Here is a 13089-nt window from a genome sequence, read left to right as displayed (position 1 = left end):
CGGACTGAGATGAGGAGGCGGCGGCTGAACGTCCAGCTGCACCGACAGAGAACAACAGCGCTGAGTTTATTTATTTAAATGTTTTCCTTTCTTCTTTTTTTTCCTCTCCACAATAAACAGCACTTTGTTTCTCTGAGCGCGAGTCAAGACTGGGTTCAGTTCGTTGCTATGATATGATGATTGAATGTTTAAAAACCTCGGGACTACATCTTGTTACTGTTTCCTCTGACGACGACTCTCCCGTATGGAGGCTGAAGTGTGCCACCAGAGATATTTTGAACTTTTTATTTAAAGTATAATATAATTATTCAATATTATATGATTTAAACAAAAGCTGTTAAATCTAATGTTTAATTTTACATTTTTCTCTGAATCACATCTGTTTTGTTTCACTCGTGTTGTGAACATAATGAATAATGTTTCCCGGGTGGAGACCAAATCTGGAGCTAAATGCCGTCGTAATATTGATCCAAGATTCATCTGGTGACCGATCAGGATCAATATTATTGATAATAATGTTGTTCCTGTCTCCACATTTGCTTCAGTAGGTGATAATATGTCAGTTTTAAGTCTGCAGGTTGTTTCTAGTGGCATTTAGACGAAGAAAAAAATAAATATTTTAATAAAAAATGATGACTTCATGATTAAATTTTAAAAAGGAATCTCCAAAACTAATTTTAAACATTTTTTCTTACATTTTGTCATTCACTTGTGTGTCTTCCTATCATATTTTATATTACATTTCTTTTTGTCATGTCTAAATAAATGCTCATATAAACATTTAAATGGAGCTTGTGTCAGTTTTGACTGTTGGTAAATCTATGAATCAGTGTTTAAATTCAAAAACAGTCTGATTATCAATTGTTTTCAGAATTGATTGGACAACTATTAATTCAATCTAAGTAAATGATTTGATGGCACACTCCAGACTCCTCAGGAACAAACCTTCACATTCTCGTCTTCCTCTTTTATTTCTTTAAACCGACACTAATCCTTCCTTTTACTGAGGAAAATGAAAAACCCCATGTGACTTTTGCTTGCTGCCAAAAATAACTTTGATTAATCACATGGAGTTTTTCATTGTTCCTTCCATAACCAAAAGTTTATACTATCTCATATATATAAATGAATCTACGTGGACTGCATTCTGTCTGAGGGAAGAGGTTTCTGTGTCGTTCTCCTGTGGATACAAAATTATGATTTGATCTGATTTTTTTTTTTTTTACGTTAATCGTCATCATATACTCTGAAAATGTACAGTATATATAAACAATAAATATTCAGTGATCGATATCCTGATGTAAATATAGAGAAACGTGTTGTGTGTGTGTGTGACTGACTGGGCGCTGAAGCTCTTTGCAACCTGGTAGATAATTTACCTAAATATCTAAAAACAACATGCATTCCTGTTTTTGTTTCCACCACGACACCAACCAACAGTGCAACACCATCATAGTACAATCACCACCAAACACACACACACACACACACACACTAACAAAACACACACATACACGCACACACTCACAGTGAACGCTCAGGTGGGACAGAAATTCGGGGGGTTTTGTTGCCACCACGTTGCCAGAGCGAGGCATTTCTACGACGACGACGACGACACCCCTGAGGAACCGAGGAGAGAGATGATGAAGATAAAGAAGAAGATAAGAAGAAGTTGTGGGTTGTTGTTGTTGCAGGACAGATGTTCAGTGTTGTGTTGTTGTTGTTGTTGTTCGTCCGTCTAAAAGTCACTCATGAGAAGCAGCAGCAGCAGCAAAGAGCACTCGTTCCTCCCAGCAGCTTGTCTCCAGTCTCATATGTGTGTGTGTCTGTGTGTGTGTGTGAAGTTAAAGGCAATATTGCAAAGTGAGTCAAAAAATAAGGCCAAAAAAAAAAAAAAAAACATAAAAAATTAAATTAATGAAAAAAAAAAACATATTTTCCAGCCATTTTCCAGCCAATGTACAAATGTCCAACAGTCCCCTGAACGCACCGTCGCCAACACCTGGTTGTGATTCTTCAAGCCGTGTTCACCTTGTCGTTGTTGTTGTTTTACTGAGCAGAGGAGCCGGTTCCTCCACAGGATGGAGAACAGGACGGTGCACTGCAAAAACTCTAAATCTTTCCAAGAATATTTGTCTTATTTCTTGTCAAAATGTCTCAATTTTAGTCAAAACTAATCTCTTTCCCACTTAAAATAAGACTCATCACCTAAAAATGTACTTGTTTTTAGATCATTTTCACTTGTTTGAAACTAATTTTCAATTAAAATAAGTCGAAAAGAAGAGTTCCCGCACACATGGCCAACTTGCAAAGTTTATTGCATTGCAACGTTTCGGTACTAGACCTTTTTCAAGCAAAATTTTGCATTTGAACATTTGAACATTGAACATTTTGCTTGAAAAAGGTCTAGTACCGAAACGTTGCAATGCAATAAATTTTGCAAGTTGGCCATGTGTGCGGGAACTCTTCCTTTCTAATTTGGACTTAATTGTCACCCTCCGACGCACCTTCCAAAGAAATAGATGTGCGATGTTTCTGAATTAAAATAAGTAGAAAATTCTGCCAGTGAAAGCAAGATTTTTGTGCTTGTAATAAGGAAGAAAAACTCGCTCCACTATCAGATTTTTCTACTTATTTCAAGTGAAAATATGCTTGAAAGAAGTAAAAAGTGTCTAAAAACAAGCGACTTTTTAATGTGACAAGTCCAGAGATGGACAGAGTACTCGACCCCAGTAATTGAGTAACAGTACAAATACTACTGGTCAAAATTTACTCTGTTAAAAGTTAAAGTAGCTCAGTCGACATGTTACTCGAGTACGAGTAAAAAAGTACTTTTAAAGGTACTTAAGTATCCCAAAGTACATGCTTTTAAATTTACTTTAAGTAAAAGTAAGAGTAAGAGTAAATTTCTTATTTTTCACATCAATGAATTACTATAATTTTTTCTGCTGCTTTTAGGGGTTAGGGTTTCCTTCTCTGACAAACACAGCTTGTGTTCAATAGGATTTTAGAAAAAAGGAAAAAAAAGAAAGAGCAGACCTGAAAGTAACGAGTACTTTTCATCCTTCCTAGAAATTAACTCGAGTAAAAGTCAAAATATTTGTCTTGGAAATGTATTCAAGTAAGAGTAATAAGTACCAAAGAAATCTAATACTCAAGTAAAGTACAAATCCTCTGGATATGTACTTTAGTACAGTACTCAAGTAAATGTACTCTGTTACTGTCCACCACTGGATAATTTTCACTTAAATTCTGCCAGTGAAAGCACGTTGCTCCACGATCAGATTTTTCTACTTATTTCAAGTGAAAATAGGCTTGAAAAAGTAAAAAGTGTCTAAAAACAAGCTACTTTTTAATATGATGAGTACTTATTTTAAGTATAATGAGATTTGTTTTGACTAGAAATGACATTTTTAACTAGAAATAAGACAAATATTCTTGGTAAGATTTTGAGTTTTTGCAGTGTGAGACGATGGGAGGTGGTGGGGTGGGAGGGTGGGAGAGGGTTTATTGGAGCGACATGGTGCAGCAGTAGCATTGTGTTTCATTTAATCAGCCGGTGGGAAAAAGGAGGAGGAGGGGAGGAGAAATGGGAGAGGGGGGGGGGGAGGGTGAGGTTTGTGTGGTGTGAGGTGAGGTGAGGAACTCAGTGGCATCGTATCATAGCACCGTGCTCTCAGACTCTTCCTCCGACTCGGCCCGGTTGTTGCTCAGCTCGAGCAGCGCCACTGAGTTCCTGAAGGGGGAGATGTGGGGCAGGTCGAGGAGGCCGTCCAGCTCCATGTTGATGACGGGGATGTCCAGGTTACAGAGAGAATCTGATGGAGCAGAGAGACACAGAGTGAGACACAGAAACACGCCAGATGTGTGGACTCATCGATTGATCTATCGATGCTGCACTGCAAAAAATCAAATATCTTACCAAGAATATTTGTCTAAAATTTAGTCAAAATGTAATTTCTAGTCAAAAAAAAATCTCATTATACTTAAAATAAGACTCATTACATAAAAAACAACTTGTTTTTAGACACTTTTTACTTCTTTCAAGCATATTTTCACAAAATAGTTAATAAAACTATTTCAAATGCAAAAAAAAAATCTGATAGTAGAGCAAGTTTTTCCTCCTTCCTTATTACAAGCACAAAAAACTTGCTTTCACTGGCAGATTTTTCTACTTATTTCAAGTGAAAATTAGTTTGAAACAAGTGAAAATGATCTTAAAACAAGTACATTTTTAGGTGATGAGTCTTATTTAAAGTGGAAAGAGATTAGTTCTGACTAGAAATGAGACATTTTGACAAGAAATAAGACAAATATTCTTGGAAAGATTTTGAGTTTTTGCAGTGTGGTGAATGATGTTTGAGTCGTCAGCATGAATAAATAAATAAATAAATAAAACAAATGCATGACAGGGATGCACGATATAAATATAATAATAATAATAATAAATGTAATTCATCTGCAGCCTCCTGGATTCACTGACTCTTTGCACCAGATGTTGAACCAGCTGCAGGGATTTTACTCGGCTCTGACGCAGGCTGATAAAGTCGAGCTGCTGGACGATACGATAACAGACGGGTCAGAACTGAGGTCGTTCTCCTGTGGGTGTGTGGGTGTCGTCATGTTGAAGCTGGTTATTTGGTCAATTTTAAATAATATTCAATATTAAAGCGATATTCTGAAGCTTTTTTGTTGCAAATATCTAAATAAATGTGATCTAATTGGAATAATTTGTGCTCAGTGACTGCAGTTTTACAGCTGCAGTCGTGTGTTCAGTTATAAATCAGGATTTAATAGTTTTTGCATCAATAAAATCTGAGACTGAGTTTTAATTAACTGGTCAAACTGATGCTGCAGAGTGTGAGATATTCAGACTTTTTCAAAAACACTGGATCCTACTACAACTCCCACAATGCACCAGTATTATACACTGAAAAAACTAAAGATCTTACTAAGAATATTTGTCTTATTTCTAGTCAAAACAAATCTAATTATACTTAAAATAAGACTCATAACATTAAACAGTAGCTTGTTTTTAGACACTTTTGACTTTTTTTTCCAAGCATTTTTCACTTGAAATAAGTAGAAAAATCTGATAGTGGAGCAAGTTTTTCTTTCTTATTACAAGCACAAAAAACTTGCTTTGACTGGCAGATTTTTCTACTTATTTCAATTGAAAATTACTTTGAAACAAGTGAAAACTGTCTAAAAACAAGTTTATTTTTAGGTGGTGAGTCTTATTTTAAGTGGAAAGAGATTAGTTTTGACTAAAATTGAGACATTTTGACAAGAAATAAGACAAATATTCTTGGAAAGATTTTGAGTTTTTGCAGTGTAATATAGATTTTCCCTCAAGTATTTGTACTGAAAATGAGAAAACAAATGTTTTTTAAGTGTGAACTCATAACAGATAAATTGAAATATTTTGGCTTAGTGACTAATGATTGATTGGAAATCGGTAAAAAAAAAAAAAGTCAATATCGCACATCCCTCTGTTCCACCTGATCACATCATGATCAATGAGCAATAAAAACACGATCGGAAACCAAAGGATCAATAATGCAGTGAGTGATAAACATCGACACATCGACCTCAGTGCGACACAAACACCTGGAACATCTGTGGAGGATGACTGACGACGACCCACAGTGTGATGGACACGTGGCACAGACAGGAAGTGGGCAGTGAGGAGGGGAGGGGGGCAGTGACTGTCAAAGCTGGAGGGGGAGGGGGGCATTATGGGTAGGAGTCAGGCGAGGCGTCCACCGTGTTGTGTGTAAGCCATGCATCAGTCTCAGCCGCCATGCAGACGCCAACCAGACGGGTTAGAGGGATAGTTCACCCAAAATTCAAATTGCACGCATTATCTACTCACCCTCATCTGGACTAAGGGCTGGGCGAAGTTTCAGAGTTATCCGTGTCTTCTCTGAGTTACAGGGGGTCTCGATGTAGCAGTGCATGTCCATATAACGGTTGCAAATGGATACCAACTGTCTTCGTAACAAAAAGACACACCAAAAAACATCCAAATACCTCCATGCTGCTCGTATGTAATGTCCGTCTTGTATTGAAGCCCCGAAATGTGAAATTGTCCTGAAAAAAATTAAATAAGTCTATATTTCAAGCTTGTTTTGTAGCACAGACCCTGGTTCGTCCAAATTTGATGAACTGGGAAGAGGAGCTTCCGCTACAAAACAAACTTGAAATATAGACTTATTTAATTTTTTTCAGGACAATTTCGCATTTCAGGGCTTCAATACAAGACGGACATTACATATGAGCAGCATGGAGGTATTTGGATGTTTTTTGGTGTGTCTTTTTGGACGAAGAAAAGTGAGCTCCATTCACAACCATTATATGGACATGCACTGCTACGCCGAGACCCCCTGTAACTCAGAGAAGCCACGGAGGACTCTGAAACTTCTCCCAGCCCTTAGTCGACATGAGGGTGAGTAGATAATGAGTGAATTTTGGGTGATCTATCCCTTTAAAGGTGGACTGTGGGGTCTCAGGGTCGGACTGGAGAAGGGGGGGGGGAGGCTTTAACACAGGAACTCCTGCTTACCCTCTCACACACAGAATCACACTGAACCTGTGGCCTCATACCGCTGCAGTGAGACAACGAGAGCAGGCGACAAGAAGGAGAGTTAGACCAGAACATCATGAGAACCTGTCGCTGCTGACGAGGAGGGGGTCGGGGGTTAATTATTAATGTTTTTTAATTGTTAAATATTAATTATCAAGAGATTTCAAACAAGTTCTCAACATCTCCAATCAGCCTGAACCTAAAAAAACAAGAACTCATTTGTTGACAATAATAAAAAATACAGAATATTACTAGACTTAAATATTCAGAATGTAAAATATTTAACATGTGGCCACATCTGTTATTGAACATCTAAAACAACTTATGCAGCCGCGGAGATAATTAAGAGACCACTTCAAAATGATGAGTTTCTCTGGTTTTACTATTTATAGGTATTGTTTGAGTAAAAAGAACATTTTTGTTTTATTCTATAAACTACTGACAACATTTCTCCCAAAATTGAAATAAAAATATTGTCATTTAGAGCATTTATTGGTCAAAATAACAAAAAAAAATATTAAATCTTTTCAGACCGTGAATAATAATAATGCAAAGAAAACATGTTCATGTTCATGTTCACTCCTAAACAACACAACATGAATATTTTAACTTGGGAAGAGTTTATAAATCAGTTTTAGTGTGATAATGTCAGTGTTTAATCCCAGTGGTTTTTATAATCTTCCTATAAAATCAGATGTGTTCCTGTTTCATATGAACACCTCATTACTGTACGTCGAATGGAATCACATGTAGAGATGCTTTTTAAGAAACATTTGTGAAAGTGGTCTCTTACTTCTTTTCCACGGCTGTATATGTATTATCTCTCTAATGTTTCTGGTAATTTAGTGATAAATCTTTGATTAATTGATCCGTTACAGATGTTTTCTCCATCATTAAAGGTTACGTAACTGCACCTGTCAGATTATTCTGTTTTAATTATGAAGTATACAGCTGCATCTCAATAAATTAGAATATCATGGAAAAGTTTATTTATGTCAATAATTCAATTCTAAAAGTGAAACTACACACGGAATGAAACATTTCATGTCTTTATTTATTTATTTTCTTTTAATCGTAATAATTATGGCTCACATTTAATGAAGACCTAAAATCTGTATCTGTATCTCAGTATCTAAAAAAAAAAAATATTACTAAAGACCAATTTAAAGCAGAAGTAAGCGGAATATTTGTGTTAATATAAGTCTTAAATAGTTATATCTTCCGACAGCAATCACTTATATAGAGTGTTTGGTCTGAAACACGGGTCTGTCAGTCACTCTGCTCTGCTGTAAGCCGAGGAGAAAACTTTCCTTGTATCCTACAACCTTTATCCAATGAGGAGAGAGAACGGCATAAAGGGGCAGTCCTCTCTGTGTGTGCAGCCAAGGGATGCGCATGAATGTGGTGACGTAGGGACGAGGGCGGGGACTGCTAACTCCATCTGCTGACAAGAAGTTAGCCAAAACCACCGGATCGCTTACTTCTGCTTTAAAAAAAAAACATTTTTTAATATGGAAATGTTGGCCTTCTGAAAAGTATGTCCATCTATATACACTCAATACTTGGTTGGGGCATTTTGACTTGAACAACTGGAAATTGACTTTTCCATGATATTCTAGTTTATTGATGCACCTGTATAATAAAGCATAAATATATATATACAGTAGTATAATAGTTTGTGTAGTTGTTCCCGTACCTGTGGACATGCTCTCTCCGGGGGACAGCCCGTCCAGGAGACCGGCCTGGTGCTCCAGGGGCTGGGGGCTGGAGCCGGGCGTGCTGGGGGGCTGAGGGGGGGGCAGGCTGGGCCTCTGCCGCGGCGGCTTGGGGGTGGGCCGGGCCTTGGTGAGCGTCCCGGCCAGCGAGGGCGGAGAGGAGAGGGACGGGGTGGTGGCGGCCTGGATCTGCCCCGGGGAGCCGATGGTGGCGTAGCCCTGCGGGTAGCTGAAGCCGTAGGGGGACGGGGTGCTGGGGGGGGTGGGGGACAGGCTGACCGGGGACGGCTGGCCCGTGGACTGGTCGGACATGGCGCCCGTCTGACAGTACGGGACTTTAGGAGGGATGGGGGCCAACTTCTTAGCTGTGGAGACAAAATATGTAAATAATATTATAGAGCTCGGTTACAGTTTTTCAAAATAAAAGCACCACCTCAAGCTTTTTCTTGTCTTTAACATCCTGCAGCTCCTGTAATCTACACACACTTCTATCAGACTTCACAAAATATGTACTGTAAATATTATAGAGCTCGGTTGCAGTTTTTCCAAATAAAAGCACCAACTGAAGCAGCAGGAGTTGTCTTTCTCATCCTGCAGCTCCTGTAATACACAGACTTCACCTGTTAAATATCATCAAATAATATTTATGAAGCAGATTTCCTGTAAAAAATCTTATAAATCTCCCTCCAGGAACAATAAAGAATAAATCATAATGAATAAACCGATTTTACTGAGTGAAATCTGTGGAGGGTCCCTTTAACCCTTCTGTAAAAAGAAGCAGGATATAGAGAGGAAGAAATGTGGAAAGTTCGGTGAATGTTGGGAAATTGGTATTTCTTATCTTGGTGTGTAAGAAAAACTCATTTTTGAGTAAATAAAAATTCCATACATTTAGATTAGAAACTGCTATTTACAAACACAACACCTAATCAAACCATTAGTAATAGACATCCTAAACACATGAATGATAACTGAACAACTACAGCTAGAAGAAGTTATTCATATGAAATGAACAGAAGTACACACATACAGTGTGGTACAGCTGTGCAAAAAGTACGAACTTTTAGTGAATTTATGAGGAATTCACGGACGCAATCAGGCAAAATGAAGTAAAATAAACAACTAATTGTGTGTTCTTGATGTTTGATTGCCACTAGCCACTAGGGAAAATGGCATTTTCGCAGGTGCTGTCTCGCCATGATAATGAGATGTTTAATTAAATCTGCGTTGATGGAGTTTGAAGTTAAAGTTGCAGCTCAGACTCAGTTTAATGTTGTGATTTGGTGCATGTCTAAAAAAAAAACAACAACTTTATTTTGAAAATCAGTGACACCACCATCACCACAGCTGAGCTCACCTCTCCTCAGGGTGTGGGGACTGTGGTCCGAGAGCTGCGACTGCCCACAAGAGGTCATCGCTGCCTGGAGCCCCTTCTGCCCGATCACCGGAGACAGCTCCTTGTTCTTCAGGGTGCTGAGGAGGAGGAAACACACACACACACACACACACACACACACATACACACACAAACACACGTTTTACAAATCAACAACCTCCTGCGTGCACCAGGCTTCTTCATCATACTCTCAGCTCTGTCTCTCTCGTACGTCTCTCTGGGCGAGTTAAAGAAACATGAGAGCATCCCATAGTTCAATGTCAGAGCGGCCACTGCTGCAGACGGACATGTTGCTCTAACGCTGTGGTGGTGCAGCAGCAGAGAGAAGCAGCTCAGAAATCCCAAATAAAGCCCCGATGGACGGCTTAATGATGGATTTTCTGTACTTTTCTTTTTTTTTTTTTTTGCAGCGCAGCGCAGCCAGAAAGCCAATGGGAGCCGACGGCGCCGAGACCCGAAGGTCAGAACAACAGAACCAGTTTGTACTGAGCAGCAGATGAGACGAGGATGGATGGATGAGTGAAGCTGCTGCAGACGAGACGAGCATCTCTGGGATTTCCTCTGATACCTGTGACAACATCACGATGATGATGATGATGATAATGATGTCACTAACTCACACTGCTTTTCCATTTTGTGTTTATGTTTATGTTTGTGTTTGTGTTGCGTTCAATATTCAAGGTCTGATCTCGCAGCCTCTCCCTCCCTCTCTGGGCTCCACCACCACCGCCGCTGGCATGACTCATTAACGCCCACTTTTCATAATGCTATTCAACTGAAAGCTTTTCTGAATTTCCTTTGTTGCCTGGCAACCGGCTCCTGAATATTATTATCCTCCCGGCAACACGGAAAGTTATGGATGGATCGCAGCATACAGTACAGTACAGTACAGTACAGTAAGGCTACATGTGCTATTAAATTAAATTAAAGATGGATTTTGATAATGGAATTCCTGAAGAGCATTGATTTTCCATTACTGACGGTTTATAAAAAGACGGAGAAAGAAGAAGAAGACGGCGGTCCTATCGGGAGTGTCTTCCCCCTTCCCACCTCCTCATCTCATCTCATCCCTCTCTCTCTCTTCATTTGTGTGTGAGTGGTTTTGTTGGACAGTGGTGCAGTCTAATTTTTTGTAGTGGGTATTCTGCTTTTTAGGTGGGTAAACTGTTCATACTTGTATCACTGGTGGTGGTTCTCAAACTTTTTTTTACATCAAGGACCCCAAAATTGACACAAATTAGGCCACGGACCCCCATTGGACAACATTTTGAAGCAAACACCAGAAATACACAAACAATCAATGTACGTTTAAATTAGGCATACATTTTTGAAAGATTATGGAGAAATTTCTGGAAAAAAGTGGTACAATTTCTCCAAAAAAGTTGAAACATTTCTAGAAAAGATTTCAAAAAAAAAAAAAAAAAAAAGCTTAAGATTTTTTTTTAGAAAAAAGTGGGAAAATTTCAACAAAAAAAAAGTAGTAGTAAAAAGTTTTTTTTTTAATTGAGAAAAATTTGTAAAATTTCTCTAAATAATTCTAGAAAAAGTGGTAAGATTTCGCAAAAAAATGTAGAAAAAAAGTGGTAAAATTTCTCAAAAAATTATAGAAAAATGTGGCAAAATTTCTCTCTCAAAAGAAGGGGCAAACAATACAAAAAGGGGTAACATTTCTTGAAAAATTGAGAAGAAACTTAGAAAAAAGTGGTACAATTTCTAAAAAAAATAAATATATATATATATAGTAAAAAGTTTGTATATTTTAAATTGAGAAAAAATAGTAAAATTTCTCAAAAAATTATAGAAAAATGTGGCAAAATTTTTCTCTCAGAAGGGGCAAACAATACAAAAAGGGGTAACATTTCTTGAAAAATTGAGAAGAAACTTGTAAAATTTCTCAAAAAAATTCTAGGAAAAGTGGTAACATTTCTAAAAAAAAAAAAAAAAAAAGGCAAAAAATATTTCTGAAAAAAAAAAGTTTAAAAAAATTGTTAAAATAAAAATTAAAAAAGTGGTAAAATTTCAAGAAAAAGTTGGGGACCCCCTTGAACCCTGTCAAACCTCCCACTTTGAGAGCCACTGACATTTACTTTAGTCAGATAGTTTTGCTGTACTGGGTGTACTGGAATATTTATGCATTTTCAGTGGGTATAATACCGAGTATACCTGAGTATCACATCACTACTACACCACTGAGTGCTGGGGGAGGAAGAGGAGCTCCGTAGTTACCTAGTCCGCTTGGCTCCTCCTCTCTCTCGGCTACAGGCACAGGCTGCCCACGGGGGGGGAGCGGAGAGGGGGGTGTTGTGGGGGGGTTTGGGGGAGCCCAGGAACAGATCGTGACGAGTCAGAACGAGCGGGGGTTTGATGTAGAGGGATGTAGAAGAGGAGGAGGAGGAGGAGCCGTTGGTTTCGGCATGCGGAGGAAGAGGAAGAGGAAGAGGAGAAAGAGGAAGAGGAGGAGGAGAAAGAGAAAGAGGAGGAGGAGAAAGAGGAAGAGGAGGAGGAGGAGGAGGAGGAGGAGGAGAAGGAGCGTCGGACTGGGAGTTCTGCTTGGGGAGGAGCAGCGAGCTGGGTTTGGGGTTGGAGTTGACGTCAAGCGGCTGAGGGGACGGGGAGGGGCAGAGGGAGTGGAGGTGAGGCGGCGGCGGCGGCGGGGGGCTGTAGCCGGAGCGGCGTGGGGGAGGAGGAGGGGAGGGGCCGGGGGGGAGGGGGGCAACAGGGGCAACAGGGGCAACAGGGGCAAAAGCAGCAGCAGCAGCAACGGACTCGGGGCCGGGGGCAACGGGAAGAGGGGGACGCTGCTGCATACCCGCAGGTGCTCGGGTGTAGAAGTGGTGGTGGTGGTGGTGGTGGTGGTGAGGGGGGAGCGAGAAGGAGGAGCAAGAGGAGGAGGAGGAGGAGGAGGAGGAGGAGGAGGGGTAAGGGGGGGGCGGCCTGTCCTCCTCGGGGGAGGGGTAGGCGTAACAGGAGTCCGACCAATTGGAGGAAGCATCGTCCGAGCTGCAACGATAAAAACGTCAAAGTTTCATGGGGGGTTGGAGGGGGAGGGGAGGGGAGGGGTGGGGGACGGGGGGCTGAACTGAGCTGAAGTATTGATTATTTATCTATTGAGTTTACGTCGGGTTCATTATGAGGGAAAGGAAATCAGGTAGTTGTTAAAGGGATAGTTCAACATTTTTGGCAAATTCTCCTATCGCCATAGAGAGCCTAAGTGGAAGCAGGAAGAAACGGTTGCCATGGGACCTCAACTCGGAAAAAGTCTCCATGTAAGTGAACGGGAGTCAAAATTTTATTGCGTGATCCAATTGAATTGTGTCATGATAAAAATATCTGACCTCTTCCGTTGCCGTTTTACGACAAACTGCTGATTTTTTGGCATGAAACGCAATGTT

The 13089-nt window shown here is 39.8% G+C and overlaps 1 protein-coding gene across 2 annotated transcripts in view; it reads right to left on the bottom strand.

Annotated features, from left to right (window-relative positions):
• Nucleotides 1–3590: 3590 nt before the first annotated feature.
• Nucleotides 3591–13089, bottom strand: part of LOC146967218 (rho GTPase-activating protein 44-like) — a 97907-nt gene continuing 88408 nt past the window's right edge. The window contains exons 19-23 of one of the 2 annotated variants that reach the window (XM_085761550.1): nucleotides 12222–12697; nucleotides 11924–12122; nucleotides 9659–9774; nucleotides 8283–8666; nucleotides 3591–3818 (exon numbers count right to left, since the gene is read on the bottom strand). In XM_085761550.1, the coding sequence (XP_085617676.1) occupies nucleotides 3661–3818; nucleotides 8283–8666; nucleotides 9659–9774; nucleotides 11924–12122; nucleotides 12222–12697 (1333 nt within the window). In that variant the 3' untranslated portion in view covers nucleotides 3591–3660. Of the gene's footprint in view, nucleotides 3819–8282; nucleotides 8667–9658; nucleotides 9775–11923; nucleotides 12123–12215; nucleotides 12698–13089 lie in introns of both variants that reach the window. The other variant, XM_085761551.1, reaches the window with a different exon arrangement.

This window comes from Trachurus japonicus, chromosome 19 (genome assembly GCF_045865225.1).
Source record: "Trachurus japonicus isolate A0001 chromosome 19, Traja_1.0".
Taxonomy (NCBI): Eukaryota; Metazoa; Chordata; class Actinopteri; order Carangiformes; family Carangidae; genus Trachurus; species Trachurus japonicus.
Note: the sequence above shows the minus strand (reverse complement) of the source record. Positions and strands in the feature narration are given on the sequence as shown.